The sequence below is a fragment of the Vigna angularis genome, chromosome 10 (genome assembly GCF_016808095.1).
Source record: "Vigna angularis cultivar LongXiaoDou No.4 chromosome 10, ASM1680809v1, whole genome shotgun sequence".
Lineage (NCBI taxonomy): Eukaryota > Viridiplantae > Streptophyta > Magnoliopsida > Fabales > Fabaceae > Vigna > Vigna angularis.
The window spans coordinates 29,465,332-29,490,946 of record NC_068979.1 but is presented as its reverse complement, the minus strand read 5'-3'; the positions used below and the strand labels follow the sequence as shown (position 1 = coordinate 29,490,946).

Sequence of the window (25,615 nt, the reverse complement as noted above, 5' to 3'; positions counted from 1 at the left end):
AATCGTTTTTTTTTTCTTTTCCAGCTGTCAAACTCCAGATCAGCAGGAGAATGATTTCACATCATCAAACCGCCACTGGTTCAGGGACGGCAATGGTCCTGTGGATTTTGGTGCTTGAAAGCATAAAATTAAATGTGAACCTTTTAAGTAAATAGTATTAAAATCTAAATTGATTATGCTAACTTCTAATCAATTCAATTTTATCTTCTCATCTATGCCTACATATATAAATGAAAAAAATAAATTAAATAACACATATTTTGTTCGACCGAATATAAATTAAGTGTTTACTATTCACTCATATAAAAAATTATCAATTGAACATTAATAGGAGTTGTAGCTAATTACAAAATAAGTGTTTACTATTCACTCATATAAAATATTATTAATTAAACATTAATAGTTAAACATTAATAGGAGTTCTAGCTAATTACTGTAAATAAAATTGACTTATCAATACTATTAAAAAACAATATTAAAAATAACTAATAAAACTCAAGATAAAAAGAATAAAAATAGACTCAAATAAATAAATCAAATGAATAATTCATTACTTACTTGAAACCTTAAAATCTATTATTAAAATTACAAGAAGATAATATAAATGGAGAAGAAGGAGTAAAGAAAAAGAAGAAAAAGGGCTTAGTGGATGTCAGATCATGATCCTCTGGGTGAATAGATTGTAAAAACAAAACTTCAAAATTTTCTATATAACAAGACTAGAAACAAATCTAACTTTTCTCTTTATACACACTTTTAAAAAGAAAATGAAAACTCAAGTTAATGAATTCAATCAATTACCTATAGAAAACACCAAACACCGGCATGAAATTCAAATCAAATTACAAAATGATTTATATTGAAATTATAAAAATTATTTATATTTATTTTATAATTATAATTTTACAGTTTTTGTTAACATGAAAAAAATGTTATCATAAAACATATTAAGTTTAATATAAAACTTTCAAACTAACCCAAATAAATATAATTAAACTAAATTAAGTTTGGTTGAATTTATTTATTTTAATTATTTAACAACTAAAAATCCTACATCATCCAATTATAACTCATTTTAGATTGAATCAATCATATGTGATAGAGTAATTTGTTTTATCACATATTATTCAATATAAAGATATGTTTCTTAGTATCTATAAGTTAAGATAAATTTATAATAGATTCACAAATAATATTTATATGAGAAATAAATGATGAAGTTAGTTTTTATGACAAATTTATTAGAGAAATAGTATATTTGTTTTTGTTAATGAGTTGGAATGAATTAAAATAATAATAGTTGAATTTAGTTTGACTAGTAGATTTTTACATTTGGCATGAGTTCCAAAATTACACAGCAGCCACTCACAATCAATCATATGAAACCGAATAACAGTCACATGATGACTCATTCATTACATTACATAACAACAAAACCAACGAACCAAACAACCAAAATTTTCATTTAAAAGTTGCCTCTTTCCGACGCTGCTTCTGACAAATACAACATTCTACCATCCCAAATGTCGGTGAGTCCCTAAATCTTTCTACAATTCCCTTTTTCCACAGATCCACTTCGTTTCAGATCCTATCTGGGTTTCTTCTTTCTTCATGCCTTCTTCTGTATTTCATTGTCTTTTCTTTGATGCGAGTGGGGACTTTGCAGTTGCTTTGATTCACATTTACATATTCAGTGATTCAATGCAACCCTTAGCTGTGGTTTAGATGTTGTAGTTATGATGAATACAAGAACTGCTAGTTTGGAATTTTGGATCTGCAATGTTTCCTAATGACCCTTTTGGATCTAGTGGAAATGGTTTTTGTATTTTTTGGCTCTCCAGAAAAGAGCAAACCTGAATGTTGAATTGATTTGTTCATGATTTGTTATCTGGGCAATGGCAGATTAGTGTGAGAAATGACATCTATATAAATCCCAACACCACTATACATGGATTGTTAGAATCAGTTGTTAGTTAGGTAGTGATCATACTTACGTCTACCTAAGCAAATGTGGATTATTTGTCTTAAATCTTGACCTTCTATATATGATTGTATGTTCCATATTATATTTCTTACAATGTTAAGAATTTTCAGTTTATATGCTTCTGTGACTAAGATTGGTGGTTGTTATTGATGTCAAGTCATCAAGTTCCTTTGCTTGGACTTGTGATGATTCATCTTCTTGGAATTTGAATTGCTTCTTTTCAAGTGGACACTATCACATTGATGTTGTCTCTTGGTATAACCTTTCCTCTTGGCTTGCTTATTGAATTGACTCTGTTGTTTTGCTTTACCTTCTAAGCTATGAGAATGGTACTCGTTAGGAACTGCACTTTCTGTTCTTGCTTTCACTTAATTCCATCGTTGCTTTATGGATTAAAATATGACTCTCTTTTTTTCATTGGACATTCTTAATTCTTTGGAAGGAAATTGAAAAATGATCACTTTCTTCTGTTTGACCTTCTGGTTTTACATTTTCTCCTTCTGCACATGTCATTGTTTCTTCCACTGCATATTCTGCAGAATGTCATCATAAAACTACCTTAAATTAACAATTTGTGTGCAGGTCACTTTGGACTATGCTGGTCAAAGAGCTGAAGCTATTCCTCAATCCACACCAATACCGAATTGGACTATTCATGTGTCAGACGTGAGGAACAAATCTTTACATAGTAACATCGGTTAGCATTATGATTGTATTATGATTGGTGAAATTTCCAAGTTCACTCTGTTTTGATTTCTCACAGATAAGAACAGTTAAGGTTAGCAACATATCACTGGTTACTTCCAAGGTGGAGATTCGAGAATTCTTTTCATTCTCAGGTGATATTCAGTATATTGAGATGCAAAGGTCAGAGAACTTGCAATGTTTTACTCATTTTTCATGATTGTTAATGTTGAAACTTTTACCCTCAATGCCTGTCTCCCTAATCTTTGGTTTTTAATTCTACAGGGAAAGTGACCGCACTCAAGTTGCTTATGTTACATTTAAGGATACACAGGGAGCAGATACAGCAGTTCTCTTAACAGTATGTTTCTGTGCAAATGATTTTTACCTTTTGTAAATGTCACATTAGATTTCCTAATAATGAGATGGGTTGCACCAATGTACATCATTAACCCTTTCATTCAATCCCTGAAACTGATAGAAATTGCATAAAATCAGATACTTTAGTTGATTTTGTTTTTAAATCCTGTGCTTAATCTTCATTTTATTAAATAGGGTTCAAAGATAGGTGATCTATATGTCACAATCGCACCTGTGGAGAAGTATCAGCTTCCCCCTGATGCTGTTCCAGTAAGTCCGGTAAGTATTAACTTTTCCAAGAGATTATGAGCTAATTTTAATTTGTAGAGAAACTTGTTATATTTTCTCTTTATATTTGTTTCTCGTGCAAGTTCTTATAAAGAAGTTAATCTAAATAGGTTGGTAGTTTAAATGTTGTGTAGTTTATTTTGCATGCAATTGTATGTGGTAAAATGTGCGAGATACATGAAGTTTTGCTGAACTAGTAGTATATTTTATTTTTCTGTCTCATTTTGTTATAACTCTTGATAGAATCCTCCTAGTTTTGGGCTTTGAAATTTATATGGTGCCTAAGATCTTTGTCTGGATATGGTAGCTAAAGATTTTGAGATTTACTATCTTCTGATGATGTCTGCAACTTATCTGGCACAATAAAAACAATTCTGGGCTGAATATTACGGTGCAAAATCAAATTACCAATTGATTATTAGCATATCAAGCTACGCTCTGCTGAAACATTTTCTTATGAGGTTAGATTAATAACTGAATTTATAGGGCTATATTGTGGATGCTATTTAAAGCTGTGTGCTGCACAGACGTAGAGGATAGTTTTAGCTCTTCAGTTAGATCTACATGCAAAATGTCTGCAACTGTATAAAATATTTCTTTCACTGTCAAATTGTAAGTATCTAATATATGTTGTACAATGGTGTTATAAGTAGAGAAACCAAAGTGGTGATGCAGTAAAGAAGGCTGAAGATGTAATGAGCACCATGCTTGCTAAGGGTTTCATTTTAGGAAAGGATGCCATCAACAAGGCAAAAGCCTTTGATGAGCGTCACCAGTTGACCTCAAATGCATCTTCCAGAGTTGCTTCCATTGATCGTAGAATGGGTTTCAGTGACAAAATAAGTATTGGAACAGCTATTGTGAATGGAAAAGTGAGAGAGATGGATGAAAAATATCAGCTTTCTGAAATGACAAAGTCTGCTCTTGCTGCTGCAGAGCAAAAGGCAAGCAGTGCTGGATCTGCTATCATGAGCAATTCTTATGTATCAACTGGAGCTTCATGGGTGTCTAGTGCCTTTAATGCTATAGCAAAGGCAGCAGGGGATGTCAGCAGCATGACAAGGGAGAAGGTTGAACAGGCAGAGGTGGAAAGGAATGAGATCATTTATAGTGAAAGGAAAGGGACTGTTGACGAATTTGGAATGAAACGCTTTCAGGATGCTTCAGACATGGGTCCTGCAATAGTTCCTGTTAATTCACATGATGACCATAAGCTAGAAATTATATAACTACTTAGAATTCTTTACATCCTCACATGCACAGTTGGATTTATTTAGTTAGAATAGTTATTGTCTGAGCTTTTATTTTAGAATGATAAGTTTTATTGATTGTTACAGCAATGTAGAAGTTTGTCTGGCAGACGTGTGGTTCCTAAATACGGTCAACATTTATGTCATAAAGTTATTCTTTATTTTTTAGTCTCTTCTTCATTCAGTTCTTCTTTTATGACATGTTTTCGGAAATTTAAATTTGCAGGAGATTGTATCAACGAGAGTATGGTAAAATGTTAAATGTTTTGCTGACTTTCCCTTAAAATGAAAAGAAAGAATACGTATATTTGCTTTGCTTTTCACATATATATTTCACTGTGTTGAATGTCTTTCCTTGGATGGTTTTCCATTTGCTAGTTCTAGAGTTAAGCTTTAGTGCTATGAAATTCTCCTTAATGAGATCCCTACTTCATTTTCACTCCGCAGTATTCAGTTCAGTTTTCACTTTTTAGTTTGGTAACAGTCTGAACTGGCAACATATAGTAACCTGAAGTGCTGGTCACTTCCTGTTAAGCATATATTTGTCACTCTGTAGTTGGGCTAAAGTCGGTCATTTTCTGTATTGATGTGGTCGTTAGCAAACACATTTGGCCGAAAACTAATTAATCCCTATGCTTATCTCTAGAAATTCATTCAACAGAAAATCTGGACACTTTGTACAATGGTGCTTTAATGCATGTAATTAAAAGTCCAAGTGACCAAACATGATCGAAGGTCGCGAGGAGGCCACAAAAGACCATGTCTGAAGAGGAAAGAAACAATCAAATACGATGTAAGATAAACCTTTGTATAAGCCTGTAATATCTTTGTAGGTCATTAACTGTTAACAGCTGAATTTCCTGTGCGTTGAAAGGTTCTCAGGGCTTCCGAAAAAATGTGTACATTTTTTCCTTCTATACCGATATACAGAACAATCAATATAGTTACATGTGGAAAAAATAACACTCCCTTGCTCTTAGGGAGACGAATGAAATTTATTTTGTATTAATGACGAATAAACCAAGAATAAGAAAGTCATTTGTCTTCTGTTGGTTAGGAACAATTGCCACCATACTGAGGTGTATGGCCAATGCCTTATGCCTCCTCTCTAACTAGTGCGTTATCCTATATAGCGTAACAGCGTTTCCAGGCTCTGTTGAAATGAGTACAAGTTTCATGTTAAACACGTGAACAAAACCGAAGATAATAGGGCAAAGTGAATGATAAAGGAAACATTTTGTTTCATTCTAGTCTTGGTGTGAGGCTTTTCTCAGTTCAAGAAATAAAAGGATTTGATTATTTTCACAAATCTTGTTGTATTCTGCACTTTTTCATCACGACATTTTAAGTTTTTCCTTCATTCTTTTTTTCTGGTTTAAACCTCAAACCAAAACCGAAGAGAAAAGTACACCGACAAATTACAATAAATTGGACTATCTTACCTCTATGCACTCGTACAAATTCTCATCTTTTGATCTAACGTGGATCTGCAAAATCATAAGATTAATTATATACATGAAATTTAATTATCAATCTTATAGTTTAAGGTAGAAAAAGAAAGCTAGAAAGGAGAAATAAATGAATCATATTCATATAATTAGTGATTCAGAAACAAAAAGGCACGCTCAACTCTGCAGATTTATATAAGAACAATGATACACTGTATAATTAATGTTTTCACAACCTCAGTGCAAATCTACAGCATACAAATACTACTGTATTCCTATTTCGTTGATTTTATGAGCTAAAATTACAATGATGTACTAAAATATTAAGAAGCAGATCTGACATTGCCTAACCGTGTCATATTATATTTAACCCCGACTTTGTTGACTTAAGTATCAGATAAAGAGTAGGTTCTATAATGCAATAGTAGTTACCCCGATTACTTTGAGCGGTGAACATTGATTGAATTCAAGACCAGCCAGGACTACAAGTGCTGCAGCAACTGTTGAAGGCCAGTAACACAGTTGCTCATGAGATGACAGTGTCAGCACTGCCAGATACTTGACCCTCTTCTCAACGACTGCATCAGCATTGGCTGCTTTTAGGTAAAAGCTGTAAAATTAAAGGGTGGAGGGTAATTTAGCTGAATCGTAAAGAAATCGGTGGGAATGACTTTACTTTCTTGCACTTTTAGAAAGGTTAAATTGCAACTTTGTTTCTCTTTGATTTCTAATAATGTGCACCTTATTTTTATTTTCTCTTATTTTATTGTCATTGTTGTCCACAGATATTCAAAACTAACTATTTTTTATTTAATTAATAATTTTTATATGTTTTATTTGTTATATTTTGGTTCAATTGAATTCTAAACTTTAACAAATTTATTAAGTATTATAAAACTATTTTAATTAATTAAATATTAAAAATAAAATAAACTATATAATGGTAAGAATTGCACAAAAATTATGGATTTTTAAAAATTTGAAGATAAGAATAAAAGAATGAAAAAAAAACATAAATAAAAAATATAAAAAAAATCCAAAACTTAAGTACAAAAGCTTCTTTTCATTTTTTACTGAAGCACGGTATTTAAGGCAAAAAGACATTCCTTGTTAAGAGACATGAAAGCAAGTTTTTGCTTAAACCATTCATTTTAAAATTGAAATGGTTTCCCCAAAAGAAACAAAAGTCTGATTGAATACCTAAAACAACGAGTATCAGCTAACATTTAATTTATGCAGAATTTCAGGTCATATTCGTGCTATAAAATTAAAAAGTTAATGGTATACCACAAGAAATTGTAGATGGTAGGCCGAAAGCACTGAAACTTGAGCACCTCCTGCACCATCCATTCCATAGCTACCACCTCGCCTCTACTGTACCTATTGTTTCCTATGTTGAAATTGCTTTGCCCCACCCTGTAATACCCACAAAGGAGTTCAGTTATTCATTGGGATAATGACTTTCATGAATTTAATTTGAATAAAGAATAGTTAAATTCTGTTAGTTATCACTTTCCCGGGTTATAGGAGAAGGAAGTATATGTAAAAAAAAAAAATTTAAAATATTACAAGAGGCTTTTTAACTCTACTCATGGGATAGTAAAACTTACAAAAACAATTATTTATATATTCTAAATTTTAACCTAAAGAGAGCTAATGCTTTACAAAATAGAATTTATGTAAAATTGGATAATGTTGGGAACTTTAGGGACAATCGTTATTCTTTAAATTAAGAATGCATGATTAATGAGGACAAATAAACTAAAGCTCTAAAAAATGAAGTCCTGGTCTATTTTCATTTTCCTTGTTCTCAAGGCCGTCACCAGCCGTAGACCAGTGATACACAAGATTGAAAATAACATTTTTGCCCAAATATAATTACATGACTAGGAGGATGGGGGAGAAATGTAAAGATTTAATGTTGAACCTATTGTATTGCTGATTTTCTTCGATCCTGGTTGCTAACGTGAGGCAAGCTATTCCAACAATTTGAAGGCGTTTTTGGGCTTTGAAGTATCCTTTGTTTAGGAAACGGTCAAGTAGGTTGACGCCAAGAAAAATCGTCTCTTGCCGAAGCTGTTTTCGACAAGATTGCTGCCAAATTTCAAGAAATAAGGCCTTGTAAACAAATTCTACACTCGATTCAAAGTCCAACAACTTCCACAGAAGCAAAATTTAGAAATACTTGAAGCTAAGAACGTTGTTGTCCAAATCTAAGAAGGTTCGCATAGATAATTGTTATCATACATTAAGAATAAATAATAATCCTTACCAAAAATAATTAATAATGAGAGAAATTAACTGCGTTGTGATGGATACTTCAAATATATTCGCACAGTTATATATATATATATATATATATATATATATATATATATATATATATATATATATATATATATATATATATATATATATATATATATATATATATATATATATATATGTGTGTGTGTGTGTGTGTGTGTGTATTTTGGCCGAGCTTAAAAGGTTTACAGGGGTTTGGTCCCTAATAATTTTTTTTCTATATTGTATGTATTTGAGATAAGTCACACAAAAAATATTATATTCATTAGTTTAATTTATGAATTAATTTTTTTTTGTGAATGTTATTTAAAACGGTCTAAATTCAAACTTGGTGGGATATATATGGTAATAATTGCACATATATCAGAAGTACCGTTTATTTTTCCTACCAGGCCATATATAGCCATTCAATTCCTTTCCAATTACCTTAAAAATTGTCGAATGAACATTCTATCTATATGAAATTTTGAAGCATTAAAATAATGGTAGACTTGTGAGGTTAGCTAGTCTAGCAAAATTTGCTGGAAGTAATCTTTTGCAAACTAACCAGAAAGGAAATAATTTCACCTTACCTATTATATGGTTCTCTTCGTTTAGGTTCAAGTGAAAAGCAAAATAGTGGTGATACATGGACACTTCTATTTTTACTCTTCACCTACATAATACTAATAAAACTATTTTTTTTTAATATAAAATAATTATAAAAAATTAAATAAAAGATAAAAATATTATATATTTTTAGAAAAATATTTTGGTGTTGAACTAAAATTTTCCAAAGCAAAATGTATACTAAGTAACTACCCACATGCGCCAATCCGAGAAAAATGCGTTGCATGATTGCATGAGCACAATGCACGACAATTGAGGGATTTACAAAAGTACGCCGCGGCACTCGCGGAGGCATTCTTCTTCCTATTGAATCTCGCGTGTCATGACACAATTGGATGCCACTCACACTACTCCAACAATATGTTGTACGGAGGATGACCTTTTAACGGAATCAAGTTTGGTTCTCACCCTCTCTTCGAACGTGTTGTCTCTCTCACCCAATCCAAAACACGATTATTTATACCATTTAATTAATGAAAACTAAATATTTATGGCATAATCTATAATATTTGTATAGTTTTTATTAGATAGCATTTAGTACTAGAGTCATGATTATTTTTTCAATAATCAATTTGTTGGAGAGATATCACTATCTGTACGATTTTTTGTCCTACTGTCAAGAAATAATCAATGTTTATCATACAAGAATATGCGATAGTTCTATAATTATAGTAAAACTCTTAATAACATTAATTTTATTTTCTATAAAACTATTTAAAATAAATTGATCAAACCACAAGTGTAAAAGCAATGACTTGGAATTGGATAAAACCTACCTCAACGATCCAGTGAACCATTTGCGTACGTTGCTCAAGCACGGTCTCTCCGAATTCAGTGGTAGAGAAATATCTTTCACCATAATTCGACACAAAACCTTGCTTCCTCTCCCTCTTCCTCAGCATCTGGTAGCTGTCTTCGTCATCAGAATCTTCGAATCTCACAAACTAAAATCCACAAAAACATACGTACACCACCAGATAAGAACTCTTAATTATATAATAACAGATAGAAAGAGCTAGGCTAAACAGATTCCTGACAGAAGCTAGTAATATAAGTAACTTAGAATTCTGAAGTCAAAGCTAGCGAAACCTACATCGGCTTCATCTTCGTCACTTGAAGAAGAGTTCACCACTGGAGAAGCAGAAGTTAGAGTCGTGAACTCCTTGCGATACTGAAGGAACAACAAATACGTTGGTGAAGAAGTTTCTCCGTCGGATCCCTCGGAAAACTGGCTTCCAGAATCCACGAACAGCGACGGAGTGTAATCCGAAAGCTCCTGCTGCGAGCATTCACCGAAAATCTCAGAATGAAATTCAGAGAACACAGTTCCGTGACTGGAACAATATTCCGATTCGTCATCGTCGTCACAGTATGAGAAACACAATTCCTCAGAGCAAGTGAGGTCCGCAACGACATCGTAATTTTCCGATTCCTGCCTTGTCACCGATTGCGCTACTAAATCCCCGCAATTCTCTTCCGCGTGGAGATTTTTAGAGCCTGCAGAGTATTCACATTCCAACGCTCTGTTTTCCTTGCTGCTATTCTTTTCCTCCTCTAGCGACGCGCGAACAAAGGAACTAAACGATACGACGTCGTTTCCGTTTGACTCCGAAGAGATTTTCATGTTTCCGTTCCCACTGGAGGACTTCGAATTGAACTGTTCCTCGCAAGTTATCTCTGATTTCCCGCACGAAACGTCGTCATTTTTCTCTACGTTCTTACTCTCGCTTCCACTATTCAACTTCAGAATACCAGTAATATCCGACTTTATGTAAACTTCCGAAACGTCATCTTCTCCTCTCAGATTATTATATTCTCTTCCGCTTTTGAACTTCAGAATTGACCTCCTGCTTCGATCTCGAGCGAACGAATTGGAGTCCGCGCACGAAGACTCCGACACCTCCACTTCGTTCTCATCTCGTTTCTCGAACCTCTGATTTCTCATTGAATCGATCGATGATTCATTTCTTGAGTTCCTGTTTCCCTTGCCGGCTATGGAAGCTCTGCTGGAGTTGCAAGAAGCACCGCCGGCAGCAAAGTCAGAACCGGAACTGGAATCCACGGAGAAACAAGGATTCTGGCAAGAGTCACTGACTAGAAGAACAGGAGAGAAATTTTGCCTTCGCCGGCGAGGCAACTTCTGCCTATGCTTCTTAGTGACGATGACCGGAGGTGGCTCTAACTCGAGCTTGCGCTTCAATTTCCTCGATCTGGTTATCATTGCTGTACCGTTAACCAAAACAACGCAGAGAAAATTCCAGTGTTAAATCGTTGTTGTTGTGATGATTGAAGAAGAGAGTGTGGGAAGTGTGTTTGAACGGTTACGGGAAGTTGTGGAAAGAAATGATGAAATGAAAACGAGGGAGAAGGGTATATATATGGTACGGCCCACGTAATGCGTTTTCCCTGCACCACATCCACGCATGATGTTCATTTCTTGGAACTAGAACTATTAAGAGCATTAATGGGTATACCTAAGTATTTACTTTTTAAAGTTATTTGTAATTAATTGAAATATTTTTCAAATAATCATCTCAATTTATAAAATGTGATTATTGTTTTAGTAATATCTTAACCATTTTTTAATTATATTATTATTATTTAAATATTGAAACATATCTTTATTTTCTTAAACTTTTCAGAGACTTCATCCTCAAACGTCACCTTGTCCCATTAAAAAGGTTCAGAGAATGAAATGTTTAAATGAAAACTGGTGACCTTTAATAAGATAAGGGAAGAGGGAATGAAAGTGTGAAAGCACACATCTATTCATTATGATTCACTTCCCAACACATGTGGATGTATATGTGTCCATTTATTGACAATTTTGTTAAGCTTTTCAAGAGGTACAACACCAAAGTACATGATTGTTCACTTTCCAAGATTTTTCAAACTCCTCTGGTTCAAATTTGTTTTGTCTATATAAGATTATGAATTTGACTTCCAAGAAAATAAATTCTGGAGTATGTTTTTGTCCATCATTCCTATAAAATAAGTTACAATTTTAACTTAGGTTTCTTTTTTTTCTAAAACTAAAATTACTAATATTTTAAGTATTCAAATAAATTTATTGAACAAATTTTCTTGCTGTCATATTGAACCTCTAAAAAAAATGGTCACATCTAAAATCAGTTACACTGATGAAAATAGATAAAATACATAAAAGAGAGAGGGTTTAAATTTGTATTTAATTTTATTTTTTGCAATTTTTTCAAATTAATATAAAAAAACATTTTCTAGATTTTGTTTTGGTAAAACTATTCTTCTTAGTTGCAGATCAATAGCATGTGGTCAATAGATAAAACTAGGAAGAGATTTTATTCGAGATGTTTTTATGAAATAAAATGTTGCATTATACAAGCATTTTTTTTTCTTTAATCCCAGTAACTTCACTGCTAAACATTAATTATTATTTGGCCAGACGAAAATTTGTAATAGATTTTATTCTATATTAATAGATTTAAAAAAAATTATAAAATCAAATTTAAAATAAAATAAAAATTATATTAAAAACTTAATAAATAAAAAGTTACATTTCATAATTAAAGTATATTGAAATAAATCATCAAAATTTTTAAAAAAAAATATTTATTATTTTAATTAATTAATATTTACTTATTTTAACATAAAAAGTATATTAGTGTGTCAATTTATATTTTTTTTTAACTCTTCTTCGATAATTGATTATATGTTTGATGATAATTAATTATGGGTGGTTTTTAAAAATTTTATTTGTACATTTGTAGATAAAGTTAAAAATAATACCACTATGGTTGATAAAAACCTTTAGCCACTAAATTTACTAAAACATTATACCTTCACTAAAACATTACACCTTTAAAAGTAACAATACAAAATAAAATATGCTTCACTAAATGAAAAATACTATACTTGTAACTTTGTTTCTACGGTCAAAACAATCAAATAACCAATCTCATTCTTGTAACCTGATACCATACGTTAATAACAACATAAATCTTACAATCCTACAACTGTTAGTCAGTTTAATTTTTAATCCACATAAAACATTCCTAACTGAACATTAATAAGCACCCAAGTAGTTGTAATAAAAAAATATTCATTCAATTTACATTGCTTAAAATTCAAAAGTTAGTAAAGAATTTAATAAAAAAAGTGAAATCTGCATTTTATTTTTCAACACACTATAACCCAAACCCATCATGAAATATTAATTGTCAAACTACATGTTTTTAACACAAATAAAATAATAAAATAAACATGATTATTCATACCTAAAAATATATATTATACTAACCTTAAATCCTTAAATACATATATAATAGAAAAACAAAGTTGCAACTTCCAAATTTGTTTAGAATACATCAATTTTATAATATCTATTCAAAAATAAAATACTAATTTACCATCGGATATAAATTTTCATTTATAATATATTTTAAAAACATTATTATGATGTATTGTATGTAAACTATATAATAAAAATAATTCACATGAGATATATTATCTAACCATATAATAAAATATTATACTTTACATATGTACAATAAACTACATATATAATTTTTTTTTCAAATTATATAATCCGTAATTACCTTTATACACTAATTATTTTAATAACACTACAAATGGTAAATCAACTAAAAATAAATGTACAAAACCCATAATATTATTTAAATTGACAAAAACAGAACAACCACTAAAATAATTTTGTAACAACATACAAATACATATATATTATTTATCTTTAACAAATAAATAGACATGTAAATAAAAGAAACAACAACCGCTACAATTATTTTAGCTTTGTCCCACTTTAACATGCATATAAAAGAATATCACCCAACAAATGATAAAATTTATCCAACCAAAACACAAATATATATAATTTAATCCAAATAAAACTACTAGAAAAGAATGTATCATAAGAAAAAACTTAATTAGCTCCCTTACCTTGATTGAAAAATTAAGATTTCAAAATGCTTTCCCAAAACATTATAGGTAAGACTTAACTTTTACTCTTCAACACAAGGTTTTTAACCAAACAAACTATTACAACATTTTAATATAATAATAATAATAATAATAATTTAAATACTTATTACCATCCATTGTCTATTTTTCTTATGTAAATATTTTTTTTCAAATTTAAAAAAAAATAACTAAATAGAATAGGAATTAATTTGCAAAAGAAGAACAAGAACAAATGAAAATGGTGAGATGACTTAGGATATGGTAAAAAGAAGGAGAAGAAGTCTTCATATTCATGATAAACTCCATGTAGTATTGTCACTTGTCTCTTAAAAGCTCATGACAAGACTCAAAGTACATATCACTTTTACAAGTGTCTCACAAATGCTATGATATCATATATCTCAAAAGTTGTCTAGTGATAATGATGACTATTTATAACATGAGGCCTCTAAATTTATATTTTAAAACCACTCAAATGAACCTATATGAAATGTAAATGGAAAATCTATATTCATCCTAGCTTTGGCCAAAAATTAAAAGAAGGGAAAATTCAAATTTCAAAAGTTTCTAGATCTAGATGAAGGGTCAAGATCATCTCCATGTTTTCATGTTTGTGTTACATGGTTTATTCTTGTGTCACAATTTCCATGCTTGTTTTGCCTTGTTCCCCTTGGGCTTGAAAAACATAATTAACTTTATTCTAAACATTACTAATTGAAACTACAGCAATTAAATCCTAGAATTCGCAAAACAAATATTAGTAATAAAAAATACAATAAAATTGAATGTTAAAAATTATAATCAAAGTGAATTATAATATTTCATAAATAAAAAGCAATTATTTTTATTTACTAATTAATATATTTCTCATTTTGGTACTTTTTCAACTATTTTAGGAAATTATTTTAGCATGTACATTGACCTCTTTAGTTTACAAACATACTCTTTCTTACCTACCATTTCAAATTTTATAATTGTCATATCAAAATATCTTCCTCTAGATGGTCATGGAGGAAAGACATCACCATATCAAGTTGTTCAAACTCCACATTTTGACTTACTACTGGAGCATGTCTACTTAATTAATCCCACCTAACTAGCTCATTTGGTGCACAGATTTTTTGTTTATTAATCTTCTCAATGACATTTGACGTACTAAAATCAAAATCTTGGAAAATTAGAGGGCACAAATAAATAAATAAATTATTTTATTATTTTTTCCACAATTGTTTAAGAATTCTTTTAAATATAATATGATAGTTAGATAAACTATTTGGGTATTTCTGGCCAACGTAAATGAATTGAAAATTTAACCCATTATCAATTTAAGAAAGGACACCAAGAAAAATGTTGAATATATCATTCAACTTCCAGCCATTAATGGTTAATATTAGTTTCGTAAAAATAATCTCTGTAAATATTACATTACGTATTCTTAAATTATTTTTATCGTATTAATGAAAATATATCAGAGTTATTTTGTGCCATTTCTTAATTATTTTTTGAGTTTCTATGACGTGAAATAACTTATGTCAAAACTCATTTTATTTATTTTTTAATGTTTAATTAAATTTCTAGTTTCCATTTTGATTTTGTTCTTCCAAATTTTAAAAAGTTATTTTTAGTCTCTAAAAATTTAATAAAAAAGTTTCTAAACACTAAATTCAAAAGGACTATAAATGATTTTTTTTATTGTGTAGAGTTTAAAATTTAAAATTAGAAACTAGAATCATATTTTTCAATTGAGAGGTAAAAAGAAATATACTTAAAAGAAAAAAAACGAAAATTCCTCCAAATTTTAAGGATTAAAAATATAATTAAACTTGTTATCAATTACACAAATATTCAAAGTCTCGATTAATAGAAGAGATAACTGCAATAAATATAGTATTAGCAGCAACTTACAACCTTCAGAAATTATGTTTTCGTTGTATTTCAATCATGTCTATTTCAAGTCCATGAGTATTTAAGAAATTCACTGAAAAAAAATTCAATAATAATGAGATCTAAGTTAAATTTACATAAAAAATTTACACCATTTTTATTTTAAAATCTTATTAAAATAATAAATTTATAAGTTTTTTTTATATAAATTTTAATTTTCTCATTTCTAATAAATATTAGAATTATACTCATTTATATTCCCAACACATATGCTGGCGTATTTTTAAACAAACTATATACTAGTTTTATCAAAATATTAATCGAAATCTCATGTTAGTTATAATTGAATTTAGAAAAAAGGAACAAATTGTAGTATAAAGATTATGGTAAATTCTAATATGAGAGGAAATTATGTAAATGTAAGCATCACTCTAATATACAGCATATAATTGTGAAGAGCAATATAATACAGTGGTAAAGTTGTTTCTGACTACCCTGAAAGTGATTGCTTGAGTGAATAACATTCTGAAAATAAGAGCTACAATAATAAGGTAATGGTACTTGCTAGAAAGGACCAAGTTCATCATCGAGATTCCAACTACTTATGAAAAGTTATGGGTTCTTCACTTCTTCCAGTTGCTTTAGTTCATGATACGTGGCTCTGATGAAAGCATTCGTTTCTTTTGTTGGTTCTTCTATTGCCTCTTTCAGCTTGCTCAGTGCCATGCAATAAGCTTCCTATCCAATGTTCAAATCAAACAAAACATATGATAAGGTTTTCATTTCTTAAACAATAATGTTATTTATAGATGTTTTTAACCAAGATTTTCAGTAATGAACACTATTGATACCATGAAGTGATCTAACTCTGAAGTGTTTGCACCAGGTGCTAATTTGGACTTTGAATTCATCAGCTTCTTCAGTTCATCATCATCAAACACTTCTGCATCACTTAATCCCACCTGAATTCAAATCAAACTCAAAATGATGAAGTAAAATAGATGCATACTCAAAATGTATGAATAAAGAAAAAAAAAAGCCATGATAAAGCTTTTAACCTCTTACTTCCAACATTGTTGATCATATCATCTATCACTGACTTAGACAAATAGTTGACATTAATCTAAGACAAATCCTTATATGATATATGTAACTGTTTACCCAGAATGTCTGGTCTTGTTTCCATTGCAGAAACAGTTCTGTTATTTTAAGATGAAATGATTTAGTTGTTTATTTATATAGATGCCCTCCCAAATTAAGATAAACGACAAAAGTTGTTCCATTTTAATGAATTGTTTAGATTAATGAAAAGTGAGTAAAATGTACTTATTTATCTTCATTTTTCACCCACTTTCTCTGAGTTAAAATCATTCAGAAAATTACTAGAAACAAACGTTTTTTCTTTCAAAAATATCATAAATTTTGCAGCTATAGCCAAAGTGAGAAATTGCTTTTCTCTGAACTGTGACATACTCTTCTCCACCATTGTCTTGTATACTATATTAAGGTTTTAAATTGTTCTAACATCATATTTTAGATCCTGTTCATCACTCACTAAAACAAAAATATAACCATGTAGTTCACCAGTGTTATATTAAAATGGAAGCTTTTTGCAATGGCCTGTGTCTTTTTCTGTTAATAGTTGACCCCGGATCATGATAATTCAACATTATTGGTTTAATCAATACATAGTTTAGGAGTGAAAAGAAAGAAAAAGAAAAGAAAATGGAGGAAATTACGTACCTTCAAGCAGTTGATGTGAGATTGAATCAAAACTTCATACAAAGGATGAGTTGCAATAATCTTCTTGAGAACTTCTTCATTTTCTTTCCCACCAGCAATGTTTTCACTTCCCTCAACAACAACACCCTTTTCTCGAATGTGTGTAGCTTCCATCCCTCTAGCTAGGTAGGTAGGTTTCTTACTATAATTGCTGTTATTACTATTTCTCTTGCACCAATAGAATCAGAAAGAAAAAGAAGCAGTATTATATAGAGGAACATGTTGTGGATAAAAGGGGTTTGTATTATGGTTATTGACCATTGAGGGTGGAAGCTAAAGTGATGAAACGTAGTTATCAAGAAGTACAAATGGGGTTACCTGCCGTATGGGTATTTCTGTTCTTCATGTTGTTAACCATTGGAGGTAAAATAAATAGTATGAAAACAAGTGCATGCATGCATGGGAAAAAGATAAAGGGTTAAAACTCTGTGTTCTCTGTGTCCCTTTTTTGCCTTGAAAGGAACTTGTCAAGGTTTATTGCTATGATTAAAGCACCTTTCAGCTCTTCAACCTTTCAGGTCTTTAACTTGTAACACCTCTTTTGGCTTTATTCTATAATTCCTCCCAAAGATTTTTACTTCATTTCATTATTTCCAAAGGCTTAATAGACAAAACCATTTTACAACACTTCTTACAATATATCTTCCACATTTGTTTTTTGGGTTTTTCCAATCTTTCTCATCTTCTTATAAACTATGCCGACATATAATAGATGGTATAACGTTTTTCTTTTTAATTGGGTTACTGTGTAAAATGGGCACGAACAGTTTTGGTCATCCTCATCATCATTCCTATAATTTCAAATATGAACTGTTTAATTACAAATTAATGGTTTAAATGAAATCTACTTAGTCCACCACTTTTAGGATTGGGGAGGCGTCAATGAATCTCCTTATATTTTAAAAAGTGAAACTATGTATTTAGTGTTATCTTTCTATGGTCTTCAACTTTTTAAAAGAGTAAGAATGAAAACTTTATAAAAGAAATTGAAAATTTTTATTTATATAATATCAATATATTTTCTATGGAAAATTTTTAAAAAATGGGATAATTTATTCCGTAAATTAAAAAGTGCGGTAATTGACTTAAAATTTACCATTCAAGTATAAGTTCTATGAAGTCTTAATGACTTCTAAATTGAAATCATCATGAGTGAGAACGATTACTTCATAACATTATGAATATATAAAGTCGTTAGGACAGATGATGATTGCTTTGTAAACATGTTGAAGAAAAGTCGTTAGAAGTAGAGATGACTTTCAATTTATAGGATGTCGTCTACGGGGATGATGACTTTCAATTGAACCAAAGTCGTTCTAACTCATGATGATTTCAATTATGCACAGTTTTTAATGATTTCTATGTGAAACCAAGTTTGTCGAGCTTGTCCTCTGTTGCCAAGTTTGACAAGCTCAAACCGAACTTGTAAAGCTGAAACTGAGTCGGCTAAACTTGTCAAGTTAAAACCAAGTTTCTCCTCTTCTATATTTTATATATATAGTTGTTTCTTCTCTTGATGCATCTATTCTTGTAATTTTTCATATTCTTATAATCAAAATGCTTTGTAAAAAATGTTGAATAAAATTATTTATGAGGGTTAACAACTTTCAGTTGAACCAAAGTCGTCCTGAGTTATGACAATTTCTGTTGTAATAAATTTTTTCATATATTTTTTTTATTTTAAACATAACCAAGTGCGAAATAATTTTTAGCCCAAGTAGTATTAGAAATATGAAGATTAATTTGAATTAAAGATAATAATGATGATTAAAAATTAATATTACTCCAATTGGATTAAAGTTATTTTTGTTACCTAAAAGTCATTTTTAATTTTTGAATTGCTCCGTTAAAAAATAAATTTCTTTTTATATAAATGTTATGAAGGTACTGAAAGTAGCTGCCATCTATAGAGTCTGATAGAGTCCGATAACAAAATGATAGGTCAACAAAATCTATTAGAATAAATTATTCTATCATTTTAAAATTTGGGTTTGGAATTAATTAATTTCTACAAAATTCACTTGTAGGATAAATATTGTATTCGACATATACTCTATTGTAAATATAAGGACATGAAATATTTTGAATCTGTAAGAAATGAAAATAACAATCAATAAAAAATATACTTAAAAATTTAAAATAACTCTTGACATCTTATTTTGTTTTGCTGGGTTTCCAAGTTGCAAAATTATTGGTTCAAATTTTATAATAAAGAAATTCCCATGTTAGCAAATATAAATGAAACATGGTAAAAGCAAAATAAAAGTATGGTATTTCATAAATAGATAAATAATGCAAATGTAAATATAAGGAGATGAAATTGCTGGACTACTTTGTAGAAATTCATAATCTTTGAGCAAAAATATATTCAAATGCCTCATTTGATATAACTCGTGCATGCATTTTAATTTATTTTTCTAGTTTTCTGACATGAAAAAGTATGTATTATTCAGACTCAAATAAATATTCACACTATTTTAATAATGACCTGACTAATTTATTAATATTACAAATAATGATCTCACATAAGAAAGAAAACGATTGTGAGCAATCTAAATAAAAGCCGTTTTGGACCTAAATTGGAATTGGGCTGAATTAGGTATACTAAATCACACTTGGATGGGCTATTTGCTAATATTTGATAATGGGCTGACCCACTACAGAACCTACATTTTTGAACTATTTGTCCAACACTTTCTTCATCACAAATCCCACTGTTTTTTAATTGCTATTAAATTATAAGACTTGAATCTTTCACTAAAACTCGAGGAAGAATAAAGAAAATAGGTAACAAATAAAATAGAACATAAATGTGTTTGATTAAAGAGAAATAGACAAGTGATGAAGCGAAAAACTAGATAATATATTGGTTTAATGAATTTGATTAGGAATCTATTACTTCATAAGATATTGGAAGCAAGTACAAAATGTTTAAGTCATAACTTATAAAATAATGTCAATAATATGTCACTTTTATTATAATTAATCAGATTTAAGTTAGAAAGAGATTATATTTTGTAAATTGTACTTAATTGAAGGAAAAAATTGTTATTACATGATTTCAAAATATTTGGAGATTCAGTTAATAAACTTATTAATAATTCAAATTTTTTATAACTAAGAAATATAATAACAACTTCAAGTATTGGGATAATTAATCTAATTTCTCGACCCTAAGCAAGGAATAAAAAAATTATAAATTCATTGATTTATCAGAAAGTTTTCATTTTTATATATTTATAAGTTTTTTATTCTTATTGACTTAAACTAAAAAAACATTATTCATGGCACTAAATCTCTTTTGACATTATTCACCATATATGTTTAACAAAATATATACTTTAAGGTTAAGATTGAAAAAGAAAATCTTAATGTTTTGATTCTCTCTTATACATTGTTAATAAAAATTCACAAAAAAAGTTTAATTAATTTTTTTTAATTTTGAGTATGAATTTTACGAACTACTAACATCGTAATGATAATTTGATTGTTCTTTTTGTTTCGAGAGGGTCTCCTTATTATTGAGAGGGGATGATCCATTTACAAAGACTCTTCGATGCTCAAGTTTGATGGCATATCCTCTAGTCATGATCAAACACTTTCAAAAAGAATTGAAATCATATGTGGAATATGGGCTTAGACTTTATTTCTTAGGTCATCTTGGGCCACATGAAGCTTTTAGAGTAAGAATAATTTTGGGCCTTGTATTTTGGATCAAATAATCTAAGATTTATTTAGGCTTTGAATTATGGGCCTAGTAGTGTAGTATTTATTTTGGGCCTTGTATTTTGGGCCAAGTAGAATAAGATTTTGATCACTCAAGTCAACAAAGGGCCAATGCCCAATGTTGACTAAAGTAGGATGCAAATTTAGCTTAGTTAACCAAGGAATCAAAGTTTTCATCTAACTTGGTGGGTAAGGAGAGTGGGTTGTCCATGTCATGTGTCCTCCTCCCTTTGAGAGTTTTTCCTCCTAGTTAGTGGTCACATGTCACTTTAGGAATAGAGAGAATTCTCTATATGTAGTGACCACATGGTCCCCTCTCATTGGAGAGGATTTTTGTCATTTGTCTTTCTCCTAATGAAAAGGATTTTCTCCTTACTCTCTAAGTTAGCCAAGATATGATTTTTAGGTCTAGCTTCTATAAATTAGGAGACTCCCTTGCCTATAAATAGATGTGTCTCCCACTTTTATATTCACTTTTGATTTAGAGTAAAGTTATGTTGTTATTTTTGTGTCATACTACTCCTATAAGGTCACCCTAGGCTAGAGCAACCCAAGTGGCCTCCTCTAGCCATCTTCCTCCAAGAGTTGGCTCAACCTTTCTTAGAACATCACTAAATACCACCTCCATCACCATAAAATAACCCATTACCAAGAGCCTTAGTCTCTTTTTCACCGTATTTTCGCAACCACCCCAACCTTCAATCATCACCATGTTTTTCCTTCTAGTTTTGACTCAACCTAGCTAGGAGATTGCCATCAAAGTCAGTAAGAGAGTTGTGACCTACAAGTGAAAGTGAGCGTTATGAAGCAAGTATTTCCTAGAGAATACTAGTTATATTTCTAGGATCATCATAAATTGTGGGACTACGATCCTATTAGAATAATACTTACTTGAAAAGTGTAATAACAATATAATAAATAATAACCAACATATAAAACTACCAAAGTTTAGTAGTAATATGATAATATGGCTCAAATAGGTGTAGGTTAGGTTAGTCCATAATGAAGAGGCTTAAAATGACTTATTGGTGACACTTTTTAGTATATTTATTGGATCGAGTAGGAATATAAACTCTTGGGTCAATCTGAGAAGTTTAGTTTGGTGTATGAGGTTATATGAGACCTTGAACCTACTTGTGTGGTGTGGCTTGTAGAATCCAACGACCGCAAATTCAATATATATAATATTCAAATTTTCAAATATGAATACAACGACCGCAAAAGTTGTCATTTTAAAGGTAGATTCCAGATCTGTTTCCAAGCTTCCACCATTGTGAAAATTATTAAAATAAGCGAACTGAAAGGATTTGATTATAATTTTTCAAAAAAGTAGAGTAGGCTTGTAGCATTGACCAGAGCGAAGGTTGTTAGTTTATAGCACGTGCATAATCTAACAACAACCACCTTTTGGTTCTCCATCTATAAACATTTAAATACTTATTGCTTCTTGCTTATTCTCCAGTACTACAAATTATTTGAATGGCTCCCGAAGCTGATGCCCCTGTCATTCCTCTTCTCACGCCCTACAAATTGGGTAAATTCAATTTGTCTCATAGGTATTATTATTCACACGCATCGTGGTCTAAGACTGATTTTAAATTCAACATTGAATGTATTTTCTAATTTCAAAATTGGGTTATTTTTCTTTGTAAATTCAGAGTTGTTTTGGCACCGTTGACGAGACAGAGATCATACGGTAATGTTCCTCAGCCTCATGCCATATTGTATTACTCTCAGAGAACTTCTCCAGGAGGACTTTTGATAAGTGAAGCTACTGGCGTCTCTGACACTGCTCAAGGGTAACTTTTTTTTCAGTTACCTTTAATTCATGAATGAAAAACAACACAACTTTTGATGCCATTTTCTTACTTTTATTATCTATATGAAGATTGATACACACACCAGGTATATGGACAAAAGAGCAAGTTGAAGCATGGAAACCCATCGTGAATGCTGTTCATGCCAAAGGTGGTATATTCTTTTGCCAGATTTGGCACGTTGGGAGGGTCTCAACTACAGGTCAAGTTCATTCCTCATCAAATTTAAATGCTCAATTCTGTTTACACTCAGATTCCCTTTAGATGCTGTGCTTTTATTTTCTTCACCATCCGTCAAAATCCGAATCAGAAATAATTTACTGTATGAAATTCCGGTTATATCAAATACGAAATGTCCAGATTATAAAGATTATGCTAGACAGGATGTAAAAAATCTCTTTGATTTGGACTCAGTATACCATTGAATAGACGCTCAATTATTGCAACAGATTTTCAGCCAAATGGGCAAGCCCCAATATCTTCCACCGACAAGCCACTGAAACAACAAACGGGAAGCAAAGGCACCGAGGAAACACAATTGACAATACCAAGGAGGCTAAAGACAGATGAAATTCCTCATGTTGTCAATGATTTCAGACTTGCTGCAAGGAATGCTATTGAAGCAGGTAACTTAACAATGTTTCCCACACACGTACAGACATTGTCATTTCTTTAATAGATAAGAAATCATGAGACCTTTGTATGTATATATATGGCACTTTAATTTTTGAAATAATATATCATACTTTAAACCTGTGTAGGCTTTGATGGGGTTGAGATCCACGGTGCTCATGGCTACCTACTTGAGCAATTCATGAAAGACGCGGTGAATGATCGAAGTGATGAATACGGTGGATCACTTGAGAACCGTTGCAGATTCGCTTTGGAGGTGGTTGAAGCTGTTGTAAAGGAGATAGGGGCAGAAAGAGTAGGGATAAGGCTATCGCCTTTCACAAATCATGCAGAATGTGAAGATTCGGATCCCATAGCATTGGGGTTATACATGGCTAGTGCTCTCAGTAAATATAATATTCTGTATTGCCACATGGTGGAGCCAAGAATGAAAACTGCTCTTGAAGTAGTTGAGTGCTCTCAGAGCCTTGTTCCTATGAGAAAGGCCTTCAATGGAAGTTTTATTGCAGCAGGAGGTTATAGCAGAGAAGATGGTATCAATGCTGTGGCTGAAAATAGAACAGATCTTGTTGCTTATGGTCGGCTGTTCTTGGCTAATCCGGACTTGCCAAAAAGATTTGGGCTAGATGCTCCTCTCAACAAATACAACCGTGGGAAATTCTACTCTCATGACCCTGTTATCGGTTACACTGACTATCCATTTCTTCAATGAAATCACTTGAGCAATGTGAGACTATTTGGTGATCAAAACAAAACTCTAATTGATGTTTTATTCAACCCAATGATCCCCAATAACTTCCTGTTCCTTAATTTATTTTAACACCAATTTCTTTAATCATATACTTACATCTTTCATCCACAATCCATTTTGTACATATTTGGCCCAAACAATGATCTATTACTAAAATGTTGACAACTTTACTATATATATCCTTTAAATAACTATCAAGTGTCTTTTAATAGCTTATCTAACTGACATATTGTATCTCTTTCTTTATTATGAACGCTAGAATTGTATCTCGTTATTAAGTTAATTTTGATATTTCAACGGAATTGGAGAAGGTAAGAAAATCGATGAAGAAGAAGGATGAAGGGAATCATAGAAAGGAATATAAAGATGAAAATGAGAAGAAGATGACATGTATCCGGGAAAACGAATATTTGACATGAATCGATGCATTTCTTTTCTTGAATATAATGATCAGCTTTAAAATAAGAACAAAAACAAAATCATATTTGTCAAAAACCAAAAGTTAACCCAAAATTTTATAACTATTTATTCTTTTAAGTTCATTTACATTAATCTTCATCCAATCACTTATATTTCATTCACAATTATTTATGAAAATTTTTAATTCCTCTTTAAATAAAAATTCAAATGTTTTCTTATTCATCCCACCATTATCTACCCCTACTTTACTTTTCTACCAAAATGTATTACATTAAATTATTAATATATATCTGTATAAACTAAATCCTCCGATAGTTAATATATTCCAACCCAATTTCACATTTACTTGTCATACATATCTCGAATTTATTTACATTCATAAACACACAATTATAACAATAAAGTATAAGTTCAACCAATCAGATCAATGTAATAAACTCCAACCAATCAGATGTTAGAATTTAGCTGCCCAAGAATGAATTCTGACCTGAAAATAAAATGTGTTACAGGATATTAAGTCATGTGCATTAATTAGGGAAAAATTCACTAATACAGTATAATAATTACTCGAATAAATTGGCACTTTGCCAATTACTTAAATTAATTACTAAATTATCTTCTAAGCTTTGGTTTTATCAATTAATCAAATTACTCATAAATCTTTAATTCTTTTTCTCCTCTATTCCCTATTAATTTTCCTAATTTCAACAACTTTAATA

At 30.6% G+C, this 25,615-nt stretch overlaps 4 protein-coding genes across 4 annotated transcripts; 2 read left to right on the top strand and 2 right to left on the bottom strand.

Moving 5' to 3' along the window:
• The first annotated feature begins 1,413 nt into the window (after positions 1 to 1,413).
• Positions 1,414 to 4,734, top strand: LOC108334717 (binding partner of ACD11 1). The gene is made up of 6 exons (XM_017570638.2): positions 1,414 to 1,529; positions 2,567 to 2,650; positions 2,748 to 2,851; positions 2,954 to 3,029; positions 3,224 to 3,307; positions 3,970 to 4,734. The coding sequence occupies exons 1-6, from the start codon at positions 1,524 to 1,526 to the stop codon at positions 4,543 to 4,545; spliced, it is 930 nt and encodes a 309-aa protein (XP_017426127.1). The 5' UTR covers positions 1,414 to 1,523; the 3' UTR covers positions 4,546 to 4,734.
• Positions 4,735 to 5,454: 720 nt separating this feature from the next.
• Positions 5,455 to 11,151, bottom strand: LOC108334970 (cyclin-SDS). The gene is made up of 7 exons (XM_017570888.2): positions 10,024 to 11,151; positions 9,707 to 9,874; positions 7,942 to 8,108; positions 7,302 to 7,430; positions 6,447 to 6,624; positions 6,009 to 6,053; positions 5,455 to 5,719 (listed from the first exon to the last, which is right to left on the bottom strand). Exons 1-7 carry the CDS (start codon positions 11,149 to 11,151, stop codon positions 5,687 to 5,689), a joined length of 1,848 nt encoding a protein of 615 aa, XP_017426377.1. The 3' UTR covers positions 5,455 to 5,686.
• Positions 11,152 to 16,280: 5,129 nt separating this feature from the next.
• Positions 16,281 to 17,663, bottom strand: LOC108334968 (uncharacterized). Its single transcript, XM_052870066.1, has 2 exons — positions 17,511 to 17,663; positions 16,281 to 16,505 (listed from the first exon to the last, which is right to left on the bottom strand). Exons 1-2 carry the CDS (start codon positions 17,661 to 17,663, stop codon positions 16,380 to 16,382), a joined length of 279 nt encoding a protein of 92 aa, XP_052726026.1. The 3' UTR covers positions 16,281 to 16,379.
• Positions 17,664 to 22,669: 5,006 nt separating this feature from the next.
• On the top strand, positions 22,670 to 24,507 carry LOC108335173 (12-oxophytodienoate reductase 2). The gene is made up of 5 exons (XM_017571124.2): positions 22,670 to 22,831; positions 22,934 to 23,074; positions 23,164 to 23,294; positions 23,542 to 23,718; positions 23,854 to 24,507. Exons 1-5 carry the CDS (start codon positions 22,755 to 22,757, stop codon positions 24,435 to 24,437), a joined length of 1,110 nt encoding a protein of 369 aa, XP_017426613.1. The 5' UTR covers positions 22,670 to 22,754; the 3' UTR covers positions 24,438 to 24,507.
• Positions 24,508 to 25,615: the final 1,108 nt, after the last annotated feature.